At 44.6% G+C, this 24,402-nt stretch overlaps 1 protein-coding gene across 1 annotated transcript in view; it reads left to right on the forward strand.

Moving 5' to 3' along the window:
* LOC308087430 (uncharacterized protein) overlaps nucleotides 1-24,402 on the forward strand; it is a 91,650-nt gene that overhangs the window by 10,817 nt on the left and 56,431 nt on the right. The window contains exons 2-3 of the mRNA XM_080431275.1: nucleotides 1,532-1,653; nucleotides 16,755-16,787. Coding sequence (XP_080287401.1) covers nucleotides 1,532-1,653; nucleotides 16,755-16,787 — 155 coding nt within the window. The remainder of the gene's footprint in view (nucleotides 1-1,531; nucleotides 1,654-16,754; nucleotides 16,788-24,402) is intronic.

The following is a 24,402-nucleotide window of genomic DNA, read 5'->3' on the forward strand; positions in this document are numbered from 1 at the left end:
CAAATCGGCCTCCTGGTGGCGCTATAAAAGACCCATGTGAAAAAATGTGGGCAGAGGTTCTTCTGTGGCATCCAGGGAGTGTGTGTACAGTTTCACTGCGAGCAAGCGAACGGTGCCGGAGATTAGCTGTACACAGACAGAATGACACACACACGGACGGACGGACACACGGACGGACGGACGGACAGGGGGCAAAACATACTCTCTCGCCATTCCTTTCGGCCTGGCGGAGACAATTAATGTTATTAATTACTTTAAGCTGCATTTAGGTTACTAGCCACTGTGAAAAGGGTCCATTAGGGCTGTCAATTTGAAGTTGAACTTTTGTTAGACCCTGGTTGAGTATTAAATAATAATATTCTGTTCAATATCAAGATTAGAGCACAGCAGGGGTGAGCAGGCCAGTCAGACATCTTTTTTATATTATTATTAAAATAGTGATTTGCCAATTATTTGGGGGCCCACCTCACGGCCTCTTCAACCCTAATTGGTGTACGAAATGCCAACCCACAAATGCTCCATGTTATTGTCTCCGCCAGGCCGAAAGGCATGGCCGAGACTATGTTTTGCACCCTGTACGTCCTTCCACGTGTCAGTCCATGTGTCCGTGTGTCCGTCCGTCTGTTTGTGAGCAGCTAATCTCCGGCACTGTTGGCCCGGTCGCTGCGAAACTGTGCACACACACTCCCTGGATGCCAAAGCTGAACATTTGCCCCAAACTTTTCAGATTGGCCTGTTATAGCGCTTCCAGGAGGCCGCTTTTTGCAAAACATTTTTTTTAATACTCCTACAGATTTTGTCCAAACATCACGCAAATCCCTACACAGTATCTCTATAGTCATGTGATCAACACGGATCAGTCCGATTTTGCAGGATTGGTTCGCTTTGAACAAAATGCCTGAAATCATGAAAGCAGCATGCGATTTCCGTGAAATTTTGCTCGCACATTCCCACTATGCCAGGGAAGAAATGCCAATGGAAAATGTTCAAATCAGCCTCATGGTGGTGCTAAAACAGACCGATTCGCGTTTGTACCTATAACTGCACTGATTTGCATGAAACTTTGCACGCACTCCAAAGAAAAACCTTTGCTCTGCATTTTTCACATCTGCCTTTTAGAGCGCCACCAGGAGGCCCCCTGACCTGGCGGAGACCTGTGCTCTGAGGAGCACTTTTTCTAGTTACTTGTACAGTTATTTATTTTTCAGAACGCTCAAATATTTGTTGATGATGCTGATAGTTCTCAAGAGTGATACTAAGAAGATTCCTATTTTAAATGTTGTCACCATACCTTTCAACTGCATATGGGGTCAATGTGCAAAGATCCCATAACACATCATAGTGATGTTCTCATTTGTGTGTGCTCCTGAAACCCTGTCGGCTAAGAATTCTAATTAGCAATGTGTTCACCAACAATGCAGCTGAGAGCTCAGGTTGATCAGAGTGTTCCTGTGACTTTTCCCTTGATGGAATGGAGAATTAATTGAGCCAGTTTTGGAATCTTAAAACTTTTTTGTCTTTTCTCCTACAGAGCTGTCAGAGTGCTTCATTTGCAAAGACGTTCAACTTCTGGACAGTGAACCCCTGAGGAATTTCTGTGACTGTAAAACTCTGCTTGCCCATCATGTGTGTCTGTCCAAATGGATCCAGAGGGTAAGAAGTTCTACATCCGTGTTCAAGCAATAGCTTGATACATTCAATGTAAAATAAACACACTGAGAAATGAGGTGCAGAATGCAATTATACTTGTGGGCAGAATCCACACCTCATTCTCCCCTGCTGTTCTACAATGTTATGTCCCTTTAATTAGCTGTGTGTGCAACAGGTCTCTTCATTTAACTTTCAAACAACAGGGGATTTCGGTGGTGGTGAACTCTTCAATATATAACATATCTATATTCTGTTTCAAATATATTTATTGTGAAGCACAGGATAAAGATATACAGTTACAATTCAAACACTTAGCCATGTTATGAAGTGCTTCCCTATTTATTTTTTTTACAAACAGACATACACACTAATTAAACAGGTACAATGAAATGAATACAAACAATGTCAAAATGTACATATGGGCTGAATTCCCATAACTGTTTAAGTGCCATAAAAAAATAAAATAAAACATTTTTGGAAATCTGTTTGCTTCTTAAGAAGGTACTTAGCGTTAAGAACTTCTTAAATCTCTTTGGGAAATGCGGCCAATGTCTGTTCATCTGACACCAGTATACTGTAGATGCATTCAATCCTGATAATTGTCTACTCAAAATCATCCGCACAATTAATCTCCCGTATGAACAAAGTTTGTGCCATGCACTGTTGGTCTTATGTGAGTATAGTCAGTCATTTATGTGATGTTTGAGGACACTTCTTCTAGTGGCTTCACTCCTGTGAGCCTTGGGTCTGTTTGAATATTCCACAAGTGGTAGACAACGTGCTACAGGAGACCTTTCATCTGCACTACCCAGCTGTCACAGTGAAGAGCCACTTCCATTAAGTGTGTCTCCCTGCTACCCAATTACACACACACACACACACACACACACACACACACACACACACACACACACACACACACACACACACACACAACCCAGTATACTCTTTTAGCAGCGGAGGGAGTCTCTCTCTCTCTCTCTCTCTCTCTCTCTCTCTCTCTGTGTGTGTGTGTGTGTGTGTGTGTGTGTGTGTGTGTGTGTGTGTGTGTGTGTGTGTGTGTGTGTGTGTGTGTGTGTGTGTGTGTGTGTGTGTGTGTGTGTGTGTGTGTGTGTGTGTGTGTGTGTGTGTGTGTTGTAATGGCCTGACGAAAATAGAAGAAACTAAAATACTCCTAATTTCTACTACCTTCGTTAGTTTCAGCAAAACCTATAAACCCTATGAATTTAAACCCAATAAGTGTAACTGTGCCGTTGCACCCCAGATAGCGCATGCCCCGCGCTGAGAAGTTTTCAGACCAAATGTAGCTGTGAAACTATTAACCTCTCTGCACTAGGAAACACACTCTAAAATGCCTATTTCTATTTATAGTAACCTCAGTTGCATATTCTCTCACTCACCAAAGTGTCCGCTGATAAGATCGAGAAGCTCGTATGAAGAAATCCTCTTAAGACTTCTCTCGTAGAAAAGGGTTTTTATTTAACACTCAAGCTAATACAGGCTTTTAGCAATAATACAAATATATGTATGAAAAGGCAGATTTTCTGATAAGACAGACAACAGACCCCTAAGCTCTATCTCCTCATTTCCTAAATCTAAGGTGCCTGGCACAGACAGAAAAATATCCCCACAATCCAACTTAATTCAACCAAGATACGGGCAATGCCATGAATTCTTGTTTGAATGTCAAATCTGGATAATATTCCTCAATTCCTGCGAATTACACGGTCAATGACAAACACATCCCCAGACCAGATCTGGAAATAATCTATCATTTCCCATGCAATAAGGCTACCTAAGATTAGGCGACCCAGCAATCGGTAATGCTAGGAGCTGACAAAATTCTCTGTTTATTCAACCAGATTATGGGCAATGCCAAGGTCCCAGTCGAATACAGCAGAATCCACTATCGCTCCCCGCAACCTCGTTGCAGTGTGGCCGCCAAAAGGAACTAATCAGAGAGAGCTAAAATAGGAGATGCTCCGCACAAGGCTATGTCCGTCGCTAGGTAAAAGCAACAAACAAGTGACACCTCGCACAAGCTTCTCTACCAAACCCCCCCAGAACAGAGATATACAGCAGTATTTATACAATTTTGGCTCCATCCAACACACCAAATATGGGATCGCCTCCCTCCGGGTGAGATCATTTCAGTAGCTTAACCTTATATGGTGCTGGTTAGATTATTTCAATAGCCAAACCTAATATGGTTTTTCCTTCTACCAGTTAAAACATTTCAGCTGTTGCCAGGGCAAGTTGGTCATGTGAGCAAAAAGTACAGTTCTTAGCAGGTCACTGCAAAAGAGGAAGTTGTGGCTGTGTTGTGACTGGTAGCATCAAGGAGCAGAGCTGGTGTCAACAGCAGCCGTGACCTGATTGGCCTTCCAACGCTTACGTTGTCGCGCCCCGTGCTTGTTCCTCTTCTTGAGCAGAGCGTGTTGCTGGGCAAGGTCACCCAGCTGCTGCGGGGTCAACAACGGCCGCGGAATGACAAGGCCATATCTTAGCCCCACCATGTCACCCTCTCTTGGCCTTGGCAGAACCTCGGCCACGTCCCTGGACCTCTCCACGTTGTAGTCAGGCCCCTCCGGACGCCCCAGGAAGGTAACTCCACAAAGTCTCCTCACCCGGAACTGGGTTTCCAGGCGAGGAGTCAGGGCCACCAAGCACATCATCTCAGCTTCCTGGTCCCCAAGAGTACGCCACAGCATGCACCAGGGCCCTTCTGGATGGTCATAAATTATGACAGTGATAGGTGCGGTGCAGCTCCCTGTGGCATGTCCCACTCACCATCATCCCGAAAGCGGGGTTCGTATGAATGTTGTGCCCACACGGTTGAGCCCGCTAACCATTCACCTAACTCATGACCCTTGGGATGGAACATCAAAGACCCTTGGGGAATTTCACCTACACTCCCCCAAGCTGCTTTCAGCCATATCCGCGGGCCCTCTTTCAACTGACTTTCGGAAAGGGAACCCCCATTAGGGGTATATAAAATCATGGGTTCAGCCGGGACCGGAATTGGGGTCCTCCTGCTTACAATATCTTCCTCAATTGAATGTTGGCCAGGATTCGGGTTAGGACTTGGGTTTGGACTTGGGTTTGGGCTTTGGATAGAGCTTGTACCCTCCGGCACCACTCGTGGACTTCCACTGGCCTCCCCCAGACCTTGAGCAGGCCCATTATCTACCATGGGACCCGCCTCATCAGGTCTGGTGGTATGTGGAGCCAGGACCACAAGGGGAACTGACGGCTCAGCAATGCCCTCCCCCGGTGGATCTGTGCCGGTGGGTGCAAATAGGTCAAACATGTCCTCCGACAGGGCGAACAGATCCACCCGGTCCTCCTCATGGGCCGTCTCGAGTTCGGGAGTTGACACGACCCAAAAGACTTCGGAGTCCGGAGTCAAAAGATTTAACTCCTGAACCGCGGTCTTCTGTACACAGGAAAACAAATGATAATCTATCTTATTCTATTTTCATATAATATTTTTATTATCATTATTATTTTATTTTCCTTTAATATATATATATATATATATATATACATTATTTTTTATTTTTTTGATACATATATAATTTATATGTATATCCTAATTATTTTTATTTTTCTTATCCATGAGCTTGGTCACGGACCACAATCCTGTCATGGCTGCACATCACCTTTCCGACTCTGGTCTGCCTCCCTTTTAGAAAGGCTAAAACTAAGCCCTCTGTTAGCACGGGGATAAGAGCAGAAATCAGATCACAAAGGCTCAGGATCTTGAGTAATATCCTCAGTGCTGTTATCAACCAATATACGACAGTGGCCCGCCCCATTTCCCTCTTACGAGGCCCCGGTCTTAGAGATAACACCAGCACGGCTATGTAAGCCAGCAATGCATCCATAAGCAGGGCCTCGCCCACCATCATAGCCCGCAGCCAGGCAACACAATGGAAATACACATGCACCATTTGTCCCACCAGCATGCACAGGGCTATGACATACAAAGTTGGTGTCCACCATTTAAGATGGGTGTCTAGACTTCCCATACCAACCCAAATAAGCCCCAGACCGAGCGATCGTTCACACATTATTATTCTGAGGATTGTCAGACAACACCCCAGAAATAGCAATAGCCCAAAGTGTATCCGATCGCATCGTTTCTTAGGCAGAACTATGGTAAATAGTATTAAGGCCATAATGATTAACTCATCAGGGCACAGGCAATAGTTACCGTGCCACACAATGAGTCTACCAGAATAGCACTTGAAAGCTCTCTTTGAACAGGAAACCACACTCACCAGCGCATTCCCCGTGTCTTGGGTCATTGCAGCTGTGTCATAATCAAATGTGGTTGCGTTGTCGCTGTCCATGGTCGCCTATGGTTCTGGTCACCGCCAAGTGCAGTAATTTGCCTGAAGTGTCTCTCAATGATGCTGTCCCATGTGTATATATATATATATACATATAGTACAGCATCACACCTCACAGGCAAACTCGCCCTCTTTCAGTTTTTCCTTTTTTTTTTTTTTTTGAAAGTTCATCATACAGTCAAACCTGCCTGAACTCCTCTCTAAGGGTTTGTTTTTGACCCTCTCTATATACCTCGTCATTGCTTGTTATGTCCGCCTTGATGCAAAGGCAGCAAATTGACCTTTTGACCGTGCTTTGCACGCTGTTTCCGTGCAGCAGCAGCCTGTGAGGAGACCACAGGTTTCCTGCCTATACAGATAAGGCGGAGAGTGTAACATAGCAACTTCCCTAAACCCCTGAATATGTGTAGCAACCCTTTTAAAAATGTCCCCAGTAAACATGCTGTTTGTAAGAGACCCGCTGTTTTTAGGTCATTTTTGTCTATTAGTTTTAGACCACAAAAACAACGGTCAGGTTCTGGGGAATCATTTAAACCAGTTGCCCTTGCATGCATCCAAAGATCCAGCCGGTACTGGACATGATTCACCTCCCTTAAGTTATTTGCACCTGGTTTGGGTATGGCATCGCAATTTGCGAGTCCAAACGCACACAGTATTTGTGAAACTGCTATATGCGTCTCAGTTAAAAATTCTCCTATTTGGTGATATAAAATTGCGGGTGGATAGAGTAACTGATAGATAATTACTGTCATTATTATGGTCAGGAAAGCTAACGGCATGCACCTAAATATTGCACCCGTATTCTTTCGAACCTTGTGCTTCCAACTCAGTCTCTTAGTGACAGGTGACGCCAAAACCGGGGTTAGGGCATCCTCTAGGACGCTAACCTCCGTCACCCCCGGCTCCATCCCTCTCTCGTCACCTGCAGACCAGAGACAGCACAGACATTATTTTAACTATAAATAAACAAATGGAGCCCCAGACCGCAGTTTTGCAAACCACGCCAAAGCCGAGGATCTGATCCGTGCAGGTTCAACTATTGTCACCCTGGTCCTGGGAATTGCTCCCGGCAGTGGACTCAGATCCTCGACCGATGGTCGCATACAAACCACTCCCTTTATGGACGGCCGGTCCTTGTCTCCAACTAGATCCGTTGTCTGCCGTTACCAGAAAATACCTGTTACCTGCCTTAGTTCTCTCGCACAATGGTCCGGCTATATCTGCACTGAAATGTTTACCTATTTCTTCGCAAACAATAGCCCGGTCTACCGTACGGGTTTTCTTAAAACCCGCAGCTGCGCACCTCCCGCAAGCCCTTCCGATCTTTAGGGACTGTATTAATGGGAGACTTTGTTCTGATATTATTCTCATCAAGAAATATTTTTACACGCCGGGCACCCACATGCCCTAGTCCTGTGTGGACCTGAGTAAGGAGATTCCATTCCTCACTCTCTGGAACCGCTATGGTCCCTCCTTCCTCCTGCCACTCGGCAGGAGTCAATACAGCAACATGCTGTATCTTAAACCTGTCAGACCGATCCTGAGCTAACGCATCCACCTCACAGTTGCCATTTGCGGTGTATGTGTCATCCTCAGTATGGGCCTCTACCTTTACATATTCCGTATAAAGGTTGGCTGAATTTTTTTTTTTTTAAATAGTCGCCAAAGATTTCCCTGAGCCAACTCTTGACCCTTGACATTGATATAGAAACAATAGTCACTGTCTGTAACTATCATCAAGGCTTTGCATTTGGTTTTGTTTGCGGCAATAATTCCTTCCAGAATCGAACACACTTCTGACGTCTGGGCCGAACCCTTTATGTAACCTGAACGGGACTTTACCACCTTATTTCCCCGTTTCAGGATTAATGCCCATATTGAATATTCACCATCCTCTGCACGCTTACTCCCATCTGTGAACAATGTGTGCGTGGTGGGTTGCCTAGGTTTTGGTGTCCTAGTTGTCACTTTAGGGGGACGTGTGCCATATTGTACAAATGCAATGTCTGGGTCATGCATCATCATGGACCATTTAGACCACCTACAGCCCATCGCCTTCGCTCCAACCAACGTCTCCTTTGTCAGCAAGGACAGGGACGGGTAAGGCGAGCGTATTATTATTTTCTGGCCCATACTCATGATCTTAAGAGAGGGGAGGTGGGGGAAAAGGAGTGCTAAAGCCCTCTCTTCCTCACCGTACTTGAGCTCGATGTCCGAATAAACTGTTGACAGGAACAAGCACGGTTTTTCCGAGCTTTCTTTCCTTAGCTCCAAAGTACCTCCTAACTCACCCGACCAGATTATTATTATTATTATTATTATTTATTTTTTTTTCAGAGGCTTAGCAGTCAGCACAACCCTTCCGAACTCACGCCAGGCTTCCACCATTTCAGTGGGCATAGAGAAAGCCTCAGTACAACCCTTTTGGAGGAATCAACCGTTCCAGTTATGTAATGGAGCAGAACAGAGTGCATAACCAGGAGTGTGATTAGAAACATATTCCCCTTTCCCTAAAAAGGACGCTAACTCCCCTAGAGTTCCCGGGGCCGAGCTCGCAGCAATACCATCTAAATATTCTCTGGGGTGATATCAAAACCAAGAAATTTTTGTTTATACTGTCCCATCTCGCACTTTTTCAAGCTCACTTTCAATCCTGCTTGAGCAAGTCTTAACAAGACTTCCTCAAGGACCGATAGGTGCTCTAATTCCGTGTCGGAGGTCCAGTATCAACAATATATTGTTCACCACCGAGCATGGCCTTCACCTCCCTGTCCTGCTCAATGGTTTTATTTGCTAATAAAGGTTAATATTGGCCGTTCTAATTCTGCTGCTGGCTCTGGTTTCTCTGTTTCCACTCCTGTTGTTTTTGGTACATCTCGTGTCTCTGCTCCGGTCCTAACAGGCTGTATTCCTCTTTGTTTATGAAAGGGTAAGGATCGGCTTTCTCTTTTGGCCGGGGCGGGGGCCTCTGTTGGCCCTCCATCTTCCCCTTGTGAGCCTGTTTGGGGTGTTTTTGGTCCCCGAAGGGGCCTTTGGAGTTTCCCGTCTGTGAGCGAGTCTGGGGGCGGCTGGGTTTATTTTTAACCTCGCCTTCCTCCCTTTCTTGCTCAGGATGGGCCTTTGACTGCTTTATTTTTTGTTCCTGAGGTTTTTGGGCTTCACTGCGCTCTGTTTGTTTTTTCTTCGCAATGATTCGGGCAAGACGGTCATAGTTTATGGTAGCATTTCGCCGTTCAATGGGGCCCAGGAGGTTCCAGCTAGCCGCTAAGTGCGACCCACCAGGGATGGACAACAGGAGTTGTTCCTGAGTCATAATGTCCCCTGGGCACTGCTGCTCCATTAGGGTCATGGCTTGTGACAGTGGCATTTGTTCCTTCCTTATTTTGTAAACAATTTCATTTCTTACCGATTCTGCTCGGTTCTCACCCGGTGCCGCCGCCCATAGACTCAAGACACTCCATGGGGTGAATCCCTCAGGAATTGCGGCGTCTAGTTTGATGTTAAAATAGGCTGCTGCGACCTGAGAGTCCAGCATAGATTTTGGCAATTTTGTTGCACACCTGCTGACATAATCTGTAATGGTTTCATTTGGACTTCTAGTGGGCAGATATGCTTCCAGCTCTCTAAAATCTGTAGGCTGAAGTGTGCTCATGGCAGTATTTATGTAATCGGGCACTGGAGGGAAAACCGTCGACGCGGATCGTAGCATGTAATGGGACCTAGACTCCAAACCCACCGGACCGGACGGGCTAGGTTGATTCCTAGCCTCCATCACATCCATGCGGGTCCTTGGAGTCGAAGACCTCAGGGGAGTACCAGGGGCTGGACCAGGATTCCGAATGGGGTGGCCAGTCCCATCCACCAATCCCGGTGCAGACCCCGCCACTCTCCTTACTGCTCGATCTCGCTCAACAGCCCTTTCCCTCAACAGGTCATAACCCGCAGTCATATAGGCTCCCTTCCAAGGAGCTGGCACACGGGGCAAACTCAGGATCGCCTGCGCTGTAGGCGCGGACTCAATATCGTAAGCTTCTCGTGGGGTGACCGGGTACCAGTCCGCAATGAGTCGATCCTGGCCCTCTCTAGGAAGCTCCCAGTCTGGTTTCTGAGTTGCTCCAATAACATTAGGGGACCAGATGAGGCCTGTGTCCGTGGTATATTGTGCTGCTCCTGCCTCAAAAGGGAGACGCTTGACATCCACCATTCTAATGACCTGAGGTTGGGATCTGGCATTTTGGCCAGCGGCTGTCATTCTCTTTACCGGAGCGATGGGGGGAGGAGAATTAAGCTCTCCTTCTACCTCACCTCGCACGGGAGAATGATCGTCAAACCTAAGACAGCGTTCCACAATGGGATCTGGTGCTCGCCACTGGCGCCGAGATCTGGATTCTGGCGAGGGATGAGGGGTCAATGCCCTCCTCACCTTTCTCCGATCTCTAGGCTTCCGGGCTTCGCGTTTTCCCGGGCGCGGGCTAGGTTCCCTCTCCTCGGGCGAGCCATGAGTTTGAATGGCTTTTAATGCCCTTAGGAGCTGGTCCTCCGCCCTGCCCTTATCAACCAGTACAATCAGATTGGTGTCTTCTCCCAAATTAGGCATGTCATGCAGCGCTAATGCTACTGCCTTGAGCATGTATTTGAGGGACAACCCCTGATAGCGCTGATTTTGGAAACGCGCCCTGAGCACCAAAGTTTGTTCCCCATTTGAAGTCAAACTTAAAGCTTCACGTTTCACAGCTGTCTTAAGTCTTTCAGCCAACTCAGATATCGGTGGGTCAGTGTCAGACATAGTTCTGGAGGACAAGCACAGATGCACTATCCGTGAAAAATCGGTGAGATCACCTGGTATGGTCTCTAACCTTTGTCCATCACACAGAACTCTGCCCCTCATGGCCTTTCTCCGGGCTTGGATAAGATTGGGACCGCCGTATCTCCGTACCTCCGCCTCATGTGCAGGGCATTCCCGAAGGTCTGCACCATGGCACGTGATCAGAGGTCCAGGAACAGCTTCTACTCGTCCCTGGAGACCAACTAATCTGGTCCCCGGAACATAAATATCCTTTTGAGAGCCCAGGCCTTTAGGCGAAAGTGCTACAATTATCGGATCACGGTGCCTGCTCAGCTCATAACAGTGGGACCTATTGTCATTGTGAACCCGTTGGGCCTCAGCGCGCATCCGGTGGACCTGCCGTTCCTGCTCAATCCTAGCTATGCGGTCACGGCGTTCCACCGGGGCAGAGCATGTGGCGGGCTGGACAGGTCGAAAGAGCTGTTCATAAGAGCCACTGCCGTCATTTGCCCGCCGGTCATGCGCACGAGTGGGTTCCTCATTGGGGCGGACCTGACAAGGATCCTCAGATCGTGGCCTGGGGACTATATCTAAGAGGCCAGCCCTGGCATGGTTTAGGATAACAGTCATACCTATCCAGGTTGCCTCGTCCGGTGTTAATACCGTCACGGCAAATGTGCTCCCGGCGTCCACATAAGCACGACACAAAGCACGACAAGAGTCGCTGAGGTCATAGCCATATGTTCCGCACCCGACTAGAGTCATCACCACTGGTGTAGTTCGCCCTTCCGAAGTACATTTCACTCGACAAGCCCGGAACAATGATGTGTACGTGCCGTACAACACCCGCTCACACTGGCTCGGAGTGTATTGTCCTTCACGGAATGGAACAACCAGGTTGGCAATAGCCCCATATCGGTCAGCGAGCAGATAGGCTCCTGTCCAGTACACCTCATTATTCATCAACCCGCCAAGGGCTTCATGTGTATATTTTTGAACCAAGTCTCTGCATTGTTTCTGGTAGTTTGGTCCAGCCGCTTTTTTTATGGCTAGCGCAACCCCACCTCCATTGGTCAATTGTAGGTTAGCAGGGTTAACCAGGTTAGAGAGACAGTCAACAGGTGTGTGTTGTTCTAATTTATCTCTACTTAGGCTTATATTATTCAATAGGGATGTGTCCCCGGGAACCGGCAAACTATGTTCCCCCAGCCCCAGAGCCCTCAGACTCACTGATCTTGGGTACAAACCCACAGTGGGAGGACCCGGGGCAGTGGGATAGATGCACTGGTTCACATACCACGAGGGACCTTCATCCATAATTTCGGGGGGTACCTCATCATATGCCGGCGGGTCATTGTGAATATGACCGCCTGGCCAGTTCTCATCAACCTCTGCCTCAGCAATGTCCTCAACAATCACGGCGTCTTCTTCGAAGCCCTCGTGATCTTGAAAAATTGACTGGGCGCCCCCAGAAACTCCACTAAAGGAGTCATCCGGGGCTGGGACAAGATCAGCCATATATGATGGGCAACTTATTTTTTATCCAAATATAAGTAATCAGAATTATTGTAGATTTATTTTTATTTGTAAAATCCAAACTTATTGTAATTAGAATTTCGCAAAACAAAACCTTTTGATCAAAAATGTTTTATTGGATAAGATAATAATTCAAATCTGTATTAAATTATAATCAAATATCTATATCTTTGGCGACAATAATTTTTAAACAGGTTTCTATCCTATTTGAATCCGGTTTCTCTATTCTCGTCCTTCACGGTTTTAAACTGGCAATAGCTTTTTGCCCCGCTTTTACGAGTGTTTTGTAGATCTCTTCCTGCGTTACAATACAAATATAGAGAGATCTCTCGCGGATCAGGAAACTTTATTTACGTGAGTATAGGAAAGCCTCACGCCTAAGTTGTGAAAATGTAACTCAAAGATGTGAAACGTGTGGGCGCTCCACATCTAACTAAAACATTTCACAGAAAATACTTTTGAACTGGAATCACTTGTTCAAATAGAGTCTCAACTGTTATAGCATTTGGTGGTCTCTCCAAATGTTTAACACTAAATATTAGTATCCCCTAATATTTTAGACAAAATTAAATTTTGACATCAGCGGTCTCTCTGATGTCCATTAATCTATGTCCAGCATTCAGTTTAACATGAGCTGTCTATCTCATGTCCCTGTTCGGGCGCCATGTAATGGCCTGACGAAAATAGAAGAAACTAAAATACTCCTAATTTCTACTACCTTCGTTAGTTTCAGCAAAACCTATAAACCCTATGAATTTAAACCCAATAAGTGTAACTGTGCCGTTGCACCCCAGATAGCGCATGCCCCGCGCTGAGAAGTTTTCAGACCAAATGTAGCTGTGAAACTATTAACCTCTCTGCACTAGGAAACACACTCTAAAATGCCTATTTCTATTTATAGTAACCTCAGTTGCATATTCTCTCACTCACCAAAGTGTCCGCTGATAAGATCGAGAAGCTCGTATGAAGAAATCCTCTTAAGACTTCTCTCGTAGAAAAGGGTTTTTATTTAACACTCAAGCTAATACAGGCTTTTAGCAATAATACAAATATATGTATGAAAAGGCAGATTTTCTGATAAGACAGACAACAGACCCCTAAGCTCTATCTCCTCATTTCCTAAATCTAAGGTGCCTGGCACAGACAGAAAAATATCCCCACAATCCAACTTAATTCAACCAAGATACGGGCAATGCCATGAATTCTTGTTTGAATGTCAAATCTGGATAATATTCCTCAATTCCTGCGAATTACACGGTCAATGACAAACACATCCCCAGACCAGATCTGGAAATAATCTATCATTTCCCATGCAATAAGGCTACCTAAGATTAGGCGACCCAGCAATCGGTAATGCTAGGAGCTGACAAAATTCTCTGTTTATTCAACCAGATTATGGGCAATGCCAAGGTCCCAGTCGAATACAGCAGAATCCACTATCGCTCCCCGCAACCTCGTTGCAGTGTGGCCGCCAAAAGGAACTAATCAGAGAGAGCTAAAATAGGAGATGCTCCGCACAAGGCTATGTCCGTCGCTAGGTAAAAGCAACAAACAAGTGACACCTCGCACAAGCTTCTCTACCAAACCCCCCCAGAACAGAGATATACAGCAGTATTTATACAATTTTGGCTCCATCCAACACACCAAATATGGGATCGCCTCCCTCCGGGTGAGATCATTTCAGTAGCTTAACCTTATATGGTGCTGGTTAGATTATTTCAATAGCCAAACCTAATATGGTTTTTCCTTCTACCAGTTAAAACATTTCAGCTGTTGCCAGGGCAAGTTGGTCATGTGAGCAAAAAGTACAGTTCTTAGCAGGTCACTGCAAAAGAGGAAGTTGTGGCTGTGTTGTGACTGGTAGCATCAAGGAGCAGAGCTGGTGTCAACAGCAGCCGTGACCTGATTGGCCTTCCAACGCTTACGTTGTCGCGCCCCGTGCTTGTTCCTCTTCTTGAGCAGAGCGTGTTGCTGGGCAAGGTCACCCAGCTGCTGCGGGGTCAACAACGGCCGCGGAATGACAAGGCCATATCTTAGCCCCACCATGTCAGTGTGTGTGTGTGTGTGTGTGTGTGTGTGTGTGTGTGTGTGTGTGTGTGTGTGTCTGTGCCCCCCCTTTTAGAGTACTTGGGTTAGGCAACCCCTTTCCCCTTTTTACGGAACAGAAATCTACAATTGACCTGTCACTTTTGCTCTGATGGCCATCTCTAGAAAGCGGGTCATGCACGTATGTCTAAAGTGCCTCTTAACCGCATTTTATGAAGCCAGAAAATGTAATCCAATTACGATTTGACTTGTGAGAGCCAGCCGGCCAGGGAGTGATAGCATGTGCCGTTACCACTCCTAAAAGCAGCTTGAATGAGAGAAGAAGAAAAAAAAGAAGGCACATTTTGTGTCCTTATTTAATTTCACACAGTGTCACACAGATGTCGTTTACAAGGAACACACAGCGAGCCTGCCCAATTCAAACAGAAGTGGCACTGACGTTATTTTTACGTAATGCCTGATTTATACTCCATCATACAATGGTGTCCCACACCATATATAGCCGATCTACAAGCGCACAATGCATCGCAGTGCGACGTGTTGTTGATCGGCCGTTTTTGGCACGGGACACCGTCGTACGGCTAAATATAAACCAAGCTTAACTGTTGATCCACTCTTCAGCTGTTTGCAGCAGCGGAGGACTTATTGGCGTGATTATCATCTGCACTGAGGCAAACCATAAGCTATCTTTTTTTAGATTGCCTCATTTGTCCCTCCTCAGCCCCCCTCCGCGTTCAGGCTCCCAAAGACAAATAGCATGGCACAAAACTAATTAGTAACCAGGAACTAGTTAAGAGATGCCCTTTGAAAAAACATGTCCCGAGGCATGATTTAAATATAGGGACAGAGCCAGTGACTGAGTGTGCCTGGGAGATCCCGGCCTCCAGGCGCACCACCACTTTGACCTCTGACCCTCATTATAGGGAGCGCATTCCTAGAGGGGTGCAACCCCTCGCAGCACAAAGTACAAGGGCATGGGAGGACTGTATGGCTCTCGTACTATACCAGCCCACCACGCCTGGTGTGTGTCTCACTATGGAACCCTCAAAAGGCTCTCAAGAATCCGGGCTTGAGAAAATACAGAGCAAGGACAGCAGTGTATACCATTACTTTCCGAAAGCCACGTTTTAAGCCATCCGCAATCACTCTCCCTCTGCGATCCCAACAGATAAATATGTTTTTCATTTCTATACTGGCTCCATCTGGTTTCACTCTATTAAAGTTAATGGAAATGATATTCTGTTAAAAAAAAAAAAATCTCTCGAGAATATGTAATCCAATCCATTTCAAATAAACCTCAGAGTAGTCGGAGTAAAGGGAGAAAAAAAAGATCACTGTGGTAAGCCAGAGGCAGGCAAGCTTTAAAATGCTAACAACTACCTAGCTAAATATAGTTTTGTTCCAATGATAGACCTGAGAATGAAGCATTGATCGAAGTATGAAATGAAAAACATAGTATGGGAAATGGTAATGTAGATGGATGACATCGCAGCAGATGTTTTAACATGCTGAGATACAATAAAGCCATTTCTGAGTGTGTGTGTGTGTGTGTGTGTGTGTGTGTGTGTGTGTGTGTGCGTATGTGTGTGGGGGGGGGGGGCTTTTCAATATCTATGTGCGTGTTCATGTCAGCGTGTGTGCCCTTGACTGGGAGCGTGCATGCGTATATCTCCCCTTAATTGCGAGTAGTTTGAATAGTGAGTTAAGCTCCCCCGCCCTCTCTCTCATGGGTTGATAATTCTCATCATTGCAAACAGACTTGCTTTACATTCATTAGCCAAACACTCACAGCAATCAGGCCACAGTGCCAGGGGCAACGGTCCTCTTATAAAATCACATTGCCTAATAGCAGTGTTCTATAATTATATGCCATTAACATCTATCAAAATGTGCTCCTGCATGGCATGCATATTAGTAGTGGATTTGGCAATTGTGTTTGTACAAATGCTTTTCTTGCAATTTGCATCTTCGGTTAGTTAACACCAGCTTGAAGATTATTGCCGACATGTTATTTTCATTTCATATGCAAGTGACATGCAGAGCAGTGTTTTGTTTAGTGAACTGTTACGTCTAGTGGAGGAAATAAAACAGCGTCTATTGGCATAAATAAACAACTACAAATGACCTTAACAAGCACAGTAAATAAATTGGCAAAATGTGTATTAAGAGTGCTCAAGTCGACATGTGTTTGTGTTAAAAATGCTTTCATTGCAGCAATTATGTTTTTAATCAACAAACGTAATGAGTTTATTGACCAAAACAAAAACAAATGATTTGTGATTCCTGTAGGTTATGGTTGTTATTGATAACTCATTGTTAGAGTTAACATGTGTACTGTAGCTGTCTGTGTGATGATGTCTTTACATTTTGCTTCTTTTCAGGGGCATGACAGCTGCGGTGTGTGCAGAGCAGAGGTAAGCGTGTGTGTGTGTGTGTGTGTGTGTGTGTGTGTGTGTGTGCGTGCGTGCGTGGGGAGCCGGGGGGGGGGGGGCTCCTTTTCCTAAGAATGTTCTAAGGCTGTTGTTCATTTGAAAACACAACAGATTGTATTGTGGAAATTCAGTGATGTCTCATTGTTTTTAATCCTACTCAGTGAGATGCCGGGTACACAGCGTTTAGACAGACACCATTTAAGTCATTAAACAGAGGCATCAGCTCGCAGAGCAGATTTAACAACAGCAGATCCATAATACTAATGAGCAATCAGGTCTTTGTTTCTCTCTCTCTGATTTGGCTGATTTGCTAGCGGCCGTGTTGGTTATGAGCTTTAAGCTGTCTTTTATTCCTCATTATTGTACCAGAACACTCGTCGTGGAAAAAAAAGAGGGGAAACATTATAATATTTGGCAACGGATACAAGGCATGTAATGACAAAATCTGTATTCGTTTCATGGGCAGAAATTAATCACGCTTTCCTGCGGTACATTCCCCATGCAAATTTTCTGTCAACACGTTGCTGCTTCTGTTTGTGAGTTTATTTGGACGAAACAGTGGGGCTGATGTGTCATCACAGATGGGGTCTTGTGCTCGACAAGGTGGCCACATTACAAACAATCTCAGATTAGGGAGAGGGTGCTGCTGATGTGCTGTATGTATTCATGCCCGCACAGTAGGTCAAAGCATCACCGCCTGCATGGGCACAGTGTGTTTTATTCATCGAGTCTTATTGCTGCTGCTCCTGTCTATTTGGGGAAGGAGACGGAAATGTCACGCTTTATTCTTGTGACAACCTTTATTACGAGTTTGGTATTTTAAGATAATTAAAATAAAAACAATATTCCCTATGAATACATTCAATACACACACCCACCCACTCTCTCTCACACACACACACATACAGAATGTATATGCATGCATGCATGCATGCACGCGCATGCACAGACACACGCGCACACTCACACACAGAAATGATAAAGTGTTCCATAAGGCTTATTGGCACATTTGGCAGTCAGTTTTCTGTTTCAGTTTTTCGTCATCATACATCAAGTAGATTGGAGGTTGTGTCTATTTGGGTCCAACAGCAATCAGTACTGAGTGGGATGGATATTTATTTATTTTATCTTATTAGAGATGGTATGCATCAGATAATTGTCTCCTGAGCCCTCTCATCTGTGTGTGTTGGGGTATTCACAATAAAGAGTAGGGTGTCAACACAGGACCCTACAGAGTATTAAGACATACTGTACATATTTTTCATTCAAGCTCAAAATATCATACTGTAGCAGTGTATTGCAGCAACATAAAAGTAAAAAACACTCATATGAGCTACCGTTGTTAATCCTCTGACACAAGGATTTGTTGTCCATCATATGTACATGATTTATGAAGGCCATTTAATGTTTAGTAAGTAGTCCAAATATCCCCATATCAGTTCACATAATCTGACTGTTGTAATGTACTGTAACTACATATTGTTTGATTACAAGTCAGTTTGAGGTTTCATGATGAAACCATGTTTGGCCGGAGGCAAAAGTCACCATGTTGGGGTTGATGCAACTATCTCTGCTCTTTCAGTACCTATGACGGGCCGTCGCCTGAACTTTTGCTGCAACTCCAGTTTGCTCTTCACCCGTCTTTGTCCATTGTACCACTGGCATTGTCATCAATTATTAATGTAGAGCAGTAAATGGTCTGAGGGACATCCCAGTGAGAGCCCAGACAGCCATGAACCCAGAGGACAGTGACGGCAGCACTGGTGAATGCTGCAAGTGCACAGATGTGCCATTTAGAGAATGATTGTTAGGAAGCTTCGACCGTATATTGATATGAACTCTGTTAAGTTAATGCATCACTATAATAACATTTTAATGCCCATAGTAGTAAAGCCATTTAATATTTGCCCACAGAGAGATATATATGTAGATCCGCAATGACTGTAATGACCATAATGATAATCATTTGGTCCTGCACTGCTATCACTCCGTAATGCATTCCAGTTGCTCACCGGTGGTTAAAATTAAGAGCCTTTAGCTATTAAGACTTTGAAAAAACTCCCAGCAATTCTCATAATGTAGCCTCTGATTCCATGTGCCTGCCATTTAATTTTATAGCATTTTTGTTGATGCCACTGTTTATTGTTGGTTGTTTTCTTTTCTTTTCAGTTCCTTTTTTTTTGCACTGGGGTCTCAAATGTGGGCCATTTGTATGAGTTATGCTAATGTGTTAGGGCAATGAATGCATTAATTTCATTAGCAAATGGCCTCAAAGCAATAATTACCAGAGTAGGTGTGTCACAAGCAATCATGTTAAAATTTGCCAGTTAATTATTAAGATTTTGTTCTGAGGGACCTGGATTTGACATGAGTCGCCGTGGGAGAAAAAGAAAAGAGAAAAAAAAGAAAGAAAGAAGAGAAAGTTAATACATTCCAGTGGCTGAAGCTTAGTTTATAATCCATCGTACGACAGCGCCGCTTGCCCACAAAAACTGACTTTCACGCTAACGACGCATCGTTAGCTTGAGAGTCAGTTCCTGTCGACAAGCGACACCGACGTACGGCGGCGTATAAATTTGGCTTAGGGCTAGGTGCTTATTGTGCTCTGTGGGGGTGACTGTGGTATTGCAAGGCTACTGGCGGGAGTTTTGCATGTTGACAGCTCACATTCTGGACTAATTACTGCAAATAACAGAGGGCTAGCTGGTGCTCCACGAATCCAGAGGGGTGCAATTATAAAGAAAAGGAGGGCCAGAGCCGCCTTAATGGCCTCTGCTCCCATTGATTGGAGTCCAGTGGAGTAGGCGTTGGCAGATAGTGGGGCGGCAGGAACAGATACACGGTGCCCCTTCCTTTGGCCCTGATTAGCCCCCCGTCCCACACCAGAGCTGGGTTACAGAGGGCAGACTTCACTGGTCTAATGACTCAGCTTTAATAGAAATGTAATACTCTAAAAGTGTTGGTTCCCAACCTTTCTGCCTTAGAGCCCCACCCTCTTAAATTAGAGAAAAGCTATCCCCCCCGAAACAGAATCTCTGGCGCAGGTCACAAGCTGAAATATTTCGGAGCGAAGACAAGACATGAAGATAGAATAAAAGCATCTGCATACACTGTGGGGAATTTGGGAATTGGCATAACGACTACTTTGGGACTGGGAGAAACAAGGGTGAAAAATAATTGGCAAAAAAAAAAAAGACATCTGCATAAGAAGATTTAGAAGGGGATGTATTTAGAAATTTTGCTTGGAAAGTGAGTTATTATGTTTTCTACCTCGCTGTGATCTTTTCTCACAGCACCACACCACATTATTATGAAACTTGTTAGTAGCTTTGTTTTATAGTGTATAGGTGGAGCTCTTCATGTCCAGTCAAGGATTAGAGTTTCCTGGAACTCCATAAAACAGCAGACCATTGTTCTGTGGAAAGATAAGGCATACTTGCCACGTTATGAAATTAGATGTTGGTGGGTAACCAATCAAACTTGGTAAACATTTTTGTCAGGATAACAGCCCAGACTTCAATAAAATATTAGATTAAAAAAGCACACTTTTATTTTTAGGTTGCTGAGTCTCTGTAGCTTCACAGAACCATGTGCAGATATGGTGGCTGCCAGCCTGTCTCACTTCAATATGTGTCAACTACCAGAGGCAAGAATTCAGACACCACAAAGAGGGAAATGACAGGCTAGATCGTCATGATGGAGAGTGGGATTATTATGGTTTCATGGTTACTTTATAATCCCAGAATGGAGCAAAGTCAGTTGAAGTATAACAATCAACCTTTATAATTTTTAAGGAAAATGTAAAACTCATGAATTCAAGTCAATAGCATTATACACTTGTGTATGGCTGAAATGTTCTTATTAGTGCATGGATTTGTAACATTAGGTAGCCAATTAATCTATACATTATACAAGAATAATAGACTCCCTGCAGCCTATCTGCAGTGAATCATGTACAGTGTATTTGGCCATGATATACAGTAATGGTATAACAGTTTGCAATGGTCACGTTAGTAGCAAACTGATCAAATTGTCTAAATCACACAGTACAGTAAAATAAATAAGAACCATGACATTCAATAAGAAGACCTTTTTTTGTCTAACACAAAGCACTTTATAATGACTTGCTAATAGGCTATGGTTATGTTGTCCACAAACACTGACACACTAATTACAGTAGCATACATGTACTGTAGGCCAATTTCCTGCCGCTAAAATTTGTTTCGAATTGTCTTTATGTCAGCTGTGCTGTATAAGAATCTCCTTGTTTCGTGATATGCTAATACATGTTTATTTTGTTGTTATTTTTTTTCACTGTAAACCCAAAAGGAAAAATACAAATTGAAAGAACCTTCTGACAGAGTTCTACAGAAGTGTCTTAGTGTAAATGTGGTGGCATTTGAGCTGCCATCAAAGTGTTAGCATTGCTGCCGTTTACAAAAGTCTACCAAAACACTCCTCAGCCTTTTCACATTCACAATTGGTGCAGTGAGGCACTTTTATAACCATAAAGTAATGTTTTACAAACCATGTTCAAACCTTAAAGACACAGTGGCATGGTTTTGGTTTTTTTTTTCCAGTTTTTCATTTGTCTAAGGACCCCAAATTATTCATCTGGACCACTGTGGTTAAAATGTGTGCGGCCTATGTGTATTTTCGCATTCCCATTGTAAGCTGAGAGCTTCCTCTGGCAAATAGGAACAGACTGGACTCCTGACGTACTGTATCAGGACCAGTGTACCTCCCATCACACTGAGATAATATTATAATATTGACGGCGCTAAAAGAAAATTGTAGCGTGCCCAATGATTTAGTTTGTATTAGTTATACTGTACGTCACAAAGCAGATGTCACTCCAGACATACAGTACTGACTAACTTGAGAAGTAGGTTTATACAGTGCTGGGTACAGCACTTCAAACCCTCCAACACTAGCCTTCCTCACCATGTGTCTCTCAAGTGTCTCCTTAAAGGTGATAATGTTTTCAACCCCCCTTCACACAATCTCTCTTTGAAATGAAGGAGGAAAAAAGTTAATCATGACTTGATATTGCATGGAAAGCAGCTTATCCTTTGATTTAGATGAATGCAGCAGCTGCCAGACTCTTCATTTGACTAAAAGCAGGACATTCTGCCCAGGCCTCTCACATGTCACTATAAGCCTCTGTCAGGAGAGATGTCACATGAAAGGAATGCCTCCTTGTGGCTTTCCCAGGACAATGGAACTTGGCCTTGAGGTGACTCGGTTGGGCGTGCGTGCATAGACACACAGCAAAGTGAGGCATTGCATGGCCTTTTAATTACAAGTTATGAAATATTTGGCCCACCCGATTGCCATATTGACAGACTGTAGGATGAATGTATTTTTTTGTTTTCTTAAATTTTTATCCCACGATTTTGTAACCCTATTTTTTACACCCAGTGCCAATTGTCTATGTAATCCTGGGCACTACCTTCCCTCTGCCAACCTAGGGAGGCCAGGGCCGAGCTCATGCCTCCTTCAATGCATGAGAGCCAACTGACCTTCTTGTCACCTGACAGGGTAGAGTTTCCCTGGTTGGACGTAGCGCGTGGAAGGAACACGTTATTCCAACCAGTTCCTTTCCCCTCCATCAGGCGCCCCGGCTGGCCAGGGGGAGGCAGTATAGTGACCAGGATTACTGCATGTTTTTGTGAGGGTACCTACCCTAGGAGACACGGGGAGAACATGCAAACTCCACACGGAAAGGCCCTTTCGCCAACCCCACCTAGGGTATGGGCACTGATGACGCGGAGGATGAATGTATTTATGTTCTTTCACATACTGTACATCTTTAACCACTTATACTTAGCCCTATATACTTAGTCGTACAGCGAATAGCGAAAATAGCCGATCTACAAGTTCACAACACTTGGGAGCTAGTAGATCGGCCATTTTTGCTATATTTGAAGATCTTTGAAGATTTTCGAAAAATCTTGCCGACTGTAATCACATGCCCAATATAGGGCTGCCGGGTTGAAACTGTTGAAGTCGCTGTGAAATGGAGTGTGCCATTTAATTTGTTGAAAATACACCAAGCTTTGGGAGATTTTGGGTGCTGGTACAAATGAGTACACATTTGGGCTGGTCTTTGTGTCAGTATGAGAATGGAAAGCCACAAGGTTACTTGAGGAATAACAACCAGCCTGCTTGGTCAGATGAGGTCACAAACAAGATTTAATTTGCATCAATAGCAGGGTCAGTCTGTATAGCTATTATTCCCAGCCAAGAGTTGGATTGTGGTAATTTCACTCTTTTTATTTAACCCTGATGCCCTCTCCCCTCCTCCCGCCACCCCAGCCCCAAGCACAATTCATTTGAGTTCCTGTCCAGGAGGTTCCTGAGGCTGATTCAATTAAACGCTCCTTTAATTGGCTCTCAGGCATTCAAATTGAAACTGATGGCGAATTAATAACAGCCACGACTGGTTGCCATGCGGCCTGGAACCTTGGGAACATCCTTGAGAGATTGTGTCCTGTGACATTGGCCTGACCTCTGTGCTCTCCGCGTTCTGTAACAGAGTGTCTGTTTCGGTACTAGTTTGATGACACAGCTGCCAGAGGAAAATGCCAAGTCACATTTGGTTTGCACTCCTCCCCGCTGGCCTGCCGTTCGTCTCCTTGTCAGCGCCCTCACCCCAGCCTTTTGGCACTAACTCTGTAGAACTATGGGAAACCAGGAGCCAGATGTTGGAAGTTTTCCATAAACCACTGCAAAAAAAAAAATAACGTACACAAAAACATACTGTACACACATTGATTCCAAAATTCTGAAAGACCTGTGAATGCATTGTAGCTCCAATCAGTACCTTTTATGTCCTCCCCCGATAGGGAGCTTTGACACCCGGAATTTGAACTTAGGTCTCCCGCATTAGAAACCAAGCATCCACCACTCATCCGAGAAGGAATCTCCGCTTCGTCAGGGGACATTTTGGGACATTAGCTTCAGGCAGGTGTCCCATGCTCCATCCGATACCAGGATCTACATTTCTCAATGGAAGTATAGGGAGACCACCTCCAACCACTGCAGATATGCTAGTTATTGTATTAACATACTCTACCATACAGATTGGTAATGTTGTATTCATTATAATACGTTCTAGATTGCAGCTTTATGTGCACATTTCCTGTTATCAATCATAAACTCCTTCAAATCCCGCAATTAGCAATCCATGATCATTGAAGCATAACTGACCATATTCACCACCCGAGCGTGACATAAGAGCTGCCATGTAAATATTTTCAGTGCTTCGTGGTACTTCATTTATTTATGATTTAAATTTGGCCAATAATATAATCTAAATGTAAGTGACTTTGCCAGCTTTAAAGTTGATTTATTTGGATACCCTGGGTCGCCCCTCCCAAAAAAGAGTCCCTTGAAAGCATTACGATTGATGTTAATGAGAGACATATTGGAAAAGGAAATTAAAGATGTGCACAGAAATTAAGGTTTGAAATGCACCATTAATAGCCCCCACCATTACCGATAAAGCATTACTGCACCCCATCCTCACCATGAAGTCTGCTATTGTCTGTCGGTCATTTTACATCATTATGCATAATCCACCATAATCACAGCA

This window comes from Gymnoscopelus braueri (assembly GCF_963280865.1).
Source record: "Gymnoscopelus braueri genome assembly, chromosome: 6".
Lineage (NCBI taxonomy): Eukaryota > Metazoa > Chordata > Actinopteri > Myctophiformes > Myctophidae > Gymnoscopelus > Gymnoscopelus braueri.